This window comes from Cryptomeria japonica, chromosome 5 (assembly GCF_030272615.1).
Source record: "Cryptomeria japonica chromosome 5, Sugi_1.0, whole genome shotgun sequence".
Lineage (NCBI taxonomy): Eukaryota > Viridiplantae > Streptophyta > Pinopsida > Cupressales > Cupressaceae > Cryptomeria > Cryptomeria japonica.
In genome coordinates, this window is record NC_081409.1 from 755,877,636 (window position 1) to 755,886,878 (window position 9,243).

A 9,243-nucleotide genomic window follows, 5' to 3' on the forward strand; every position below is an offset into this window, starting at 1 on the left:
TATTAAATACTCAAATTATAAATATTTCTATTTAATTATTTTCTACAATAAATCTAGCTTTATTATTATTTTTAAAGTACAATAATTATAATTTAATATATATATTGAATTGAAAATATTGGACATGCGCAATAAAATAATATTAATTATTGTTTATAATGTTGATATTTTAAATCATGTATAACTTCAAATATATTTATATATGTATTTTTGCATTTTAAATACTAATATTTATTTGGTACTATAATATTTCATTTATTTTCTTATCTTTATATGCAACTAAATAAATACCATTTAGATTTATGTACATTAAAAAAATTCTTTTTAAATTAATAATAAATTGAATTGGAAGAATAAGATAAGTGTAAATATCTTTTTGTTATATTTTCTTGATTTTTATATTGTTTTATTTGATAAAGCATATTTTTAATTAAAAAGAGAAATAAGAAATATTATATAGCAAGATATCATTAATATGTTTATTATTACTATTTTAATGTTAGAAGATTTTTTTTTTGTTGGAAGAAATTTCCACAACAACACATTCACAAATTTAAAGTTGGAAGAAATTTCTAAAAAAGAAACGTATTCACAAATGTTAAAGGAAATTCTTAAGAGAAATATGTTGAAAGAAAATTCTACAAGAAATATATTGACAATTTTATTCACGCAGATTATTTTTTTTGTTTTTCCCTATTTACCCAAGTAAATATAAACCATTCTCTCCCAATTTCCAAATGTATTTGCATTCAATAATCCTCCTTAAAATACCCCAAATAAAATTTACATGCATTCAGATATAACTCAACATGTAATGGATTCAAATAATCCCCTCAAAAATACCAAAGGAAATTGCATGCATTCAAATAAAATTTACTTGCATTCAAATTTTATTCAAACAAACAGTCAAATTTATTTGACACTTTTAAAATAATAATAGTGACATTTGAAAATACACAAAAGGAAGAACCTAGATTCACAAAAGAGATTAAATCCTTCTTTGTAAACAAACATATCTATTTTAACACTTTTAACAAAATAATAATACTAGCATTTGAAAATACACAAAAGAAAGAACCTAGATTCACAAAAGAGATCAAATCCTTCTTTGTTGAACCATGCTCCTGCTTCCAACTTGCTTTCTTCAAATTTATTCCTACAACAATTCTAATAGCAATCTCCCCCCCTCAATTTGTAGCACCTATTCTCTATATAAATTTCATCAAAGAATCTACTTCCAATATTTAACCTGTATTCCATGCTCACAAAATTTCTAAACTATAACTATTCATAAAAATGAAACTCAATAAAATCTCTCCAAAAGGAGTCTATAAAATACACCCAACATCCTCCTAATTTATAGATTTTGAAGATGTAAATAACTTTTACCATCCGTAAAAATAATTTTCAAAATAAGGAGATTCTTCAATTAATATTTGTAAGAGAATATGCCATAAATAATATTGTAACTCCCTTGTTGTCAATTTATTTATTTCTTCCATTTTATCAAGTATTGATTTTGTAACTCCCTTGTCATAAAATTTCCATGAATAGAGATATTCTTATCATAGAATTAATTTGTAAAATTCATTCCTTCCAAAATAAATGAATATTATATTCTCCACTTGTCATAGAATATGCTAATAATAAATTTCCACTTCTAGCATGCCATGTGTCTTGGCCTTCCTCTTTTCTCCTACACCATGTTCTTAAATAAAAATATATGCATTAAAATAAGTATAAGTATTTATATATTTTTTAAAATTTTTAAATTAATTACTTGCATCTAGTTAATATTATAATGTAAATAATATATATTTAAATATATGTATTTTTGGTTTCTTAGTAAAATTAGTTTTATATATATTAGTCTCCTATTATATTTAATCAAGTTTATTATTTAATTTTAATGCATTTATAAATTTTTGAGTTTTTGCTTGATTTATTGGTTAATTTTTTTAAAAATTTATTATAAATAAATAATTGATCAATTCCAACCTTATCCAAAATTAATCAAATATGTTTTTTTTGAATATTCCAAGTAAGAGGGTTATGACACTAGGGAGGGAGGGGAGAGGGGGAGAGAGATGTGTGAGAGAGATATAGAGACCACAAGAGGGAGAGATGGGGAGAGACAAAGAGAGATAAGATAATTAAGAGGAGGGGGCAGGGGGAAGAGGGAAGTGTCAAAAAAGGGAGAGGCAAAGAGAGGTTAGAGAATAATGATAATAAGACAATAAAAAAGATAATCAATGGAAATAGAAATAAAATTGATGTAAGATTTGCTACTAGGGATAAAAATTGACCATATAATATACTCCATTAACATGAGAATAATATTTCACAACCAAACTTGTCTTGTATTTCTCAACACTATCATCAAATTCTATTTTCATTTTGAATACCCATTTATATCTAATAAGATTTTTTCATTAGGAAAATATATTGTCAAATGTGTTATTTTTCTTCAAAGCATCCATTTGCTTATTCATGGGCACCTTTCAAGGCTCTACATCATTTATACCCATAGCCTCCTTTATAGTCCTAGACTTATATGTGTTAGTAATCAAAGTAAACGTGCATCTCTAATTGAATGGAGTATACCTTTTTTATTGCTATCTTCACCAAGTGAGCTTCCTCAATGACTAAGGTAGAGGTTTTGTCTCTTCTTCAAAATGTTATGAGCTATTTTCCTCTTGAGGTCCTTCATGGGCTTTTGGTTTTACCTTCTTGGTATTTGGAGTTAGTTGAACCATATCTTTATTTTCATTATTCTCTAGCTACAATATTGTGGAAAAAGACTTAACTTATCTAAAGAGAACACTTTTCCTACACAAAATCCCTTATCCACATGGTATCAAAGGTTATACCCTTTTACACCAACACCATAGCCAATGAAGATACATTTTATAGCTTTATTTTCTAATTTTGACCACTTCGAGGCACATGTGGATATGCCTTGCAACCAAAGACTTGAAGATGTATCAATGAGAGATTTTTCCCGACCACACCTTCATAGGTTTCGTATTAACAAGAGTTGATGTAGGAGACCTATTAACCAACTATTTAAACAACCATGCCAACTATTTTTTTCTAGAAAAAATATTTTATGCTAGCCACGCTTAACATATTCCTAGCACTCTCCATCAACATTTCATTCATTCTTTGTACAACTCTATCCTATTGATGAGAGTACAAAGTTGTCTTATGTCATTTTATACCACGGTCCTGATAGAACCTAAAAAAATTTGTTGAGCAAAACTCACTAGCATTATCAGTCACCAAAATATTAATCTTCCTATTAATTTAACTCTATAAAAGAGTCTTAAACTCTTTAAAATGATTGAAGACTCCAGTTTACTTCTACAAATATATAAGAATGTATTCTTAATATAATCATCAATTAAAAAATAATATATAAATTTATAAATAAAAATATTAACAAGAACAAATACATTAGAATTGATAAAATCCAATGCCCTAAAAAATATAAGAATGAGAGTAAAACTAAACATGACTTTTTTTTTTATAGATATTTTTTTCACAAATTAAGATTGTGATCATTTAACCCCTAAACAAGATTATTATTTATCAAGGTCCTTAATCCCTTCTCACCTATGCAACTCATGCTTTATTGTAATAACACTTTTTTCTTTGATGGTAAATTAGTCTTCAAAGTATGAGCACCCTTAGATTCCTAGAAAATATGACCATCAAAAGTAGATACAACATGCCTCTTTGTTATTGGTTCCAATGGTGAATGTAAGGAATTTATAGATCTTTTCTTTATAGGAATTGAAGAACCATTACACTAAATACACATTCATCCTATTTAAAAAAGGTTCCAATCTAAATACAAAAGACATAATACATTTACAGTCTGGGATCCCAACACTATGTGTTTCCTTCATGACATCATAGATGGTTATGCATATAGGGAACTTGAGAAACTTAATGAATGGAGAGTAAACACATTCAATAACCTATCAACACACAAAATAGAATTAAATTAAATATAATACAAAGGAACTCTCCAAAGAGATCTTAAGTTAAGGGTTATAGTCCTTTAGGTGAATCCAAACAATCCTAATATTAAAAAAAACATAGAACTAAACTTTGACTTAATTACATAATCATATTTATCAAATGAATTCTTTAGTCATTTGAGCTTTTTCTAACATTATTTTCAACCTTAATCTTAAACCAAATTACAATTTTGTGTTCTAAAGATTATATACATTGCAATATAATTGTGGTATTTCATTTTTTTTTTATTATAGAAACAATTTATTCATTTCTCACTAATTGTCTTATCAATTTTCATGTTAATTATTTTTCATTATTATTACATGGGTCATCAAACCGAGTGAAAATTTTCCCCCTCTCCCCTCTTTCTTTTTAGTTGGTTTTGGTTTGCAATCACCATTTTTAATTAAAGATATCAGATTTCCACAATCCATAAATTGATTTATTTCTAGATTTCTGGAATGGACTGTGTAACATTTTTTGAATCAATGTTTTGGATCACACTCTATGATCCATCATTATGATACTAGAGATGTAAGAGACATAAAATGATTATTTGTAGAATAGAACCACACTTAAATAGAAGAGAGGATAGGAGAGGGGAGGTGGCACAAGGTTGGGTGTTAAAATAGATAAAAAGAAGAAAAAGGGATAAATTACAACATGTGAGTATAAGATTAAACTTTATAATAACATAAACCCATAAGATATAAGGTAGTAAAATCAATTATAATAGAGTAAACAAAGGTAAAGCTTGAATAACCTTAAGTACAAACCATTTTTCCTCTTCTAGCTCTCTATTATGTTGATGATTGATCATAGAGTTTGATCTGAAATGTTGATGTAAATAAATTCCCACACAATCGAATGCAAAATAATATTAAATATCACATGAGTTGTTGGCTTTTAGATCTAAGAAATACATTTCATTCAATTATCAGTACTCATGATCAACACTAACAACTTTAAAGTCACAACTACTAATACTATATCATAAAAATATTAAACATTAAATCGACAAATATTATAACATCTTTTAGAACCCTTTTAAAATAGACTCAATAAATGAATCCCATCCCTGATGATCTAAGACTGCTATAGCCGATGCTGCCTCCATTATGTTGGTATGCTTTTGAGAGAATGTGTGACATTGTACCAGAGTGACCAAAGCAATATATAAAACATTTTTAATCTAATAATTAATGTAAAACCATTAAAAACATAAACTGTGTCCCTGACAAAGACAATTGAAAAGACCAGACCATTCTTTCTATTAGATAAACACGAACCCAAAAAAGAGAAAAATTATGATAAAAGATTGTTCATCCACAAAATCATTTTAACTACTCCATACAAAACACAATCACAAACCAATCTAATGGAAGTCTATGCTTCCCAAACGGTTTCGATACAATTATACTGAACCATGTTCCCATGCCTTCAATCGACCAGCTTATTTTACTATCAATAAAACGACGCTGAAATCTAAACAATTCAAATCTTTTTATGGCTTCAAGAGCGGACATCAGGAGGGATGCTCTGGACATTGCGGAACACATTGTGTGGATCAACTCTGGTTTTCACCTGCAACAGCCGCTCAAAATTATCCATAAAATATCTCTTACCCCACTTACTCGCCTCTGCAACAGGAGATGTACTGTTCTTCCCCACAGTACCAAGATCAAGGTCCAAATAATTCACATATGCAGCTCGCGGATTTTGCGACACGTAAGGCTCCATGAACGCGTGAAGTTTCCTCAGCCATGCAAGATATGCTTCACTGTCTCCCTTCTCATCATGCCACGACACAAGATACTGTATGCTGAACAGATTCCCAGCCCTGTGAGGAAATGCAATAGAATCCGAAGAAATTTCCCACATTCTGCCTCCATAAGGATCAAATATTGCGTTCCCCAAGGGCTGTTCTTGGAAAATCTTAATTGCTCCGGCGAGAGCGTCTAAGGGAATGGGTGTACTCACATAATCGGACTTGGCATAGAAATACAACTTATTCGAATCATATCTGGCGGCGAGACTCGATACGTCGGAACCAGTGAGGCCGGAGAAAAACAACACGGATTCAATCCAGCTCATTTCACGAGACTCATTTGCCTGAATACCCAGCTCGGGAAAGCTAGAATCGAGGGATTTTAGCATGTTGGGTTTCCGGCCAAGGTACATTCCGTTAAACGTAGCCGCCATTGCTGTGTTATTCGGCGCCGCCAAGTTGACAGACAAATAAAACTCCTTCTCCAGAGTCGGCGCCACCTTCTGCCACTTTTGCATCAGCGCCGCCACGTTGTCGACGCCATGCCTGGGGACGCTGAACGATGTGACCACGGGCGGAACTTTCACGAGCTTAATCTGCCATGCAACCACAATTCCCCAGCTCCCGCCGCCGCCACCACGTAATGCCCAGAAGAAATCTTCGCCCATGGTTTTTCTGTTAAGCAGCTTTCCCTCTGCGTCCACCACCAGCGCATCCACCACGTTGTCCGCCGCCAGGCCGAACATTCTAGAAATAAGGCCGAAGCCGCCGCCGCTAAAATGCCCGCCGACGCCAATAGTTGGGCACGACCCCGCCGTAAAGCCGAAACCGCCGTCATTCTGAGCAATCGCATAGTAAATTTCCCCGACCGTTGCGCCACCGCCAACCCACGCCGTCTTTGTGGCGACATCCAATTTGACGGCGTTGAGATTGATGAGATCTATTATCACGAAGGGCGATTCGGCTGTGCTGGAGGTGCCTTCGTAGCTGTGGCCGCCGCTCCGTACACGGATTTCGTAGCCTCCTTTGCCAGCGCATGTGACCGTGGCCTGGACTTGCTGGTTGGTCTGCGGGATAATGATGAAATTGGGCTTTGGTATTTGGGATGTCGCGAACCTGAGGTTCTGTATGGAGTAGTCTAGCAAGATTTTGTAGTTTTTGGATTGCATGCTTGTTACATTTCTTATGCCATTTGTTGTCACACAGTTGCGAAAAGCTTCATCGGAGACTGCAATGGCTGGTGTTATGATGAGGAGTAATACAGCCCAGATCAGTGTATTAAGTATGGATTTCAGAGAAGCCATTTGCAGTCCAAGGAGGCAGGAGGGGGCTTGCAAAATTTAGAGACATTGCCTCTGAATTTATAGTAAATATTTGCTTGGATGACGTCACACAATTTGGGCTTTTATTATGTAGATATCTATGAAAGTAACTTTTAACACTTTTGGTATTTGCTTGTTATTCTTTTGGATTTGAATGTCGATCTATCATTAAGATAAGAGAGCAAGAGAAAACATAATATTATTTTGACTTGGGAATCAACCTTTGAATATTTTTGGTATTATTTTGATTTGGGAATCAACTTTTGAACATTCTTTTGTCTTATTTTAAGAATGTCGATCTATCATTAAGATAAGAGAGCAAGAGAGAACATAATATTATTTTGACTTGGGAATCAACCTTTGAATATTTTTGGTATTATTTTTATTTGGGAATCAACTTTTGAACATTCTTTTGTCTTATTTTAAGAATGTCGATCTATCATTAAGATAAGAGAGCAAGAGAGAACATAATATTATTTTGACTTGGGAATCAACCTTTGAATATTTCTGGTATTATTTTGATTTGGGAATCAACTTTTGAACATTCTTTTGTCTTATTTTAATTTGGAAATCAATTAATCCAATGAGTTTTATCAAGATAAAACCATGATCAATTCCCTGTGAGTTTGAATACTAATTGTCATATTTTTATCAATGAACAATCGTTATTTATTTTGATTTGTGAATTGAACTTTGAACACTTTTTTGTATTTTTTTGATTTGGGAATCAACCTTTGAACACTTTTTTTTGTATTATTTTGATTTAGGGATAAACTTATCTAAAGAGTTTTTATTAAAAACAATGATAAATTTGTTGTGAGTTTGAATACTAGATGTCATACTTTAATCAATGAATAATAGTTATTATATTTGAGTCACGTGGATAAGTTCTTTGTCTGAATATTAACTAGTATATTTGAGTTATTTGTTTGAACACTAGTATTTTGAAATATATTTTAAAATAGTTTAGCATGATAAATTGGGTATCTAAGTTAAAATCTTGACTATAAGAAGTTGTGATAAGTTATGACACTTACAAAGACTTTTTAAAAATAGTCTAGACCCCCGAAACCTACACCAATAAAAGATGAAGAATGGGTTATGTTGGATTGGAAGGTGTGAAGACTTACAAGGATTTATTTGATAGATTTAGTGTTGTCAAATGTTTATGTAATATTCCTCTAGGAGAAGTTACAAAATTTGTAACAAGCTAAATCCCTAGTTACTGAGTTTTTCTATGGAAGAAGCTATAAACTCTTAGGATGGGTGATAGTAATTTAATGGTAGATCACAAATTATATTCTATTGATATGGAAATTGAAGAGGAAGGTCGATGCATGACCCTTCTATGCTCTATTCTAACCTCGTGAGATAACTTGGTGATGGAAATTAAGAATGCTATTTCAAAGTTTGCACTTCATGAAGTAGTGGTTTGCTCTTTAAAAAAATAAAAAAAATAAAAATTTGAATCTACCCAAAAAAAAATTTATTTGACTATTTGTGGATAGTCAAACCAGAAGGGTGAAAAAAAGACAAGAAAATCCAAGTCTTTGAGAGATCTAAATCTAAGTCTAAGCTGGGGCCTTCCCCTATGGTTGCCTTAAATCTAGAGACCTACAAGTGAACACACAAATGTCTTCCTTGAGGGCTGGAAACTTCTTTATCTTTTAGTTGTCCCTTATCCATATCCTTTTCTCATGTGACCCCACCTTATCTTCTCTTAATTGTCATGTGCTCCACGTGATATTAGTACGAAACAACGTACCGGATTCTTGTTTCATACGCCTCCAAACTCTCCTTTCCACGTCTTCACTCACATCATACACTATTTTCTCTCATGAAAAATCTCTCTCGATCATTATCTTAGCACTAAAAGAAATTATCAAAACAAATTCCTCGCCAAATCTGCCACTCAAATTTCAACTTGATGGCCTGAATTAGTATTAGGGCAAAATTTAAATTCTATCAATTTTATGGCTATTTAAACATTATACGTACATTTCATTATATTTCTTAATTAGACTATATATATTTTATATATAATTTGTATATATTACATTAAAAGAAATTCAATTTGAAACGTATTAAAATTTAATGGTAAAAATATTTGAAAAAAAATTAAAATTC

At 31.6% G+C, this 9,243-nt stretch overlaps 1 protein-coding gene across 1 annotated transcript; it reads right to left on the minus strand.

Moving 5' to 3' along the window:
• Positions 1-5,310: 5,310 nt before the first annotated feature.
• LOC131036542 (berberine bridge enzyme-like D-1) lies at positions 5,311-7,111 on the minus strand. The gene has a single exon (XM_057968434.2). The coding sequence runs from the start codon at positions 7,096-7,098 to the stop codon at positions 5,539-5,541; it is 1,560 nt and encodes a 519-aa protein (XP_057824417.2). The 5' UTR covers positions 7,099-7,111; the 3' UTR covers positions 5,311-5,538.
• Positions 7,112-9,243: the final 2,132 nt, after the last annotated feature.

What these genes read in the sequence shown, in the direction of transcription:
- LOC131036542 (XM_057968434.2), bottom strand. Translation starts at nt 7,098, where the DNA reads ATGGCTTCTCTGAAATCCATACTTAATACACTGATCTGGGCTGTATTA.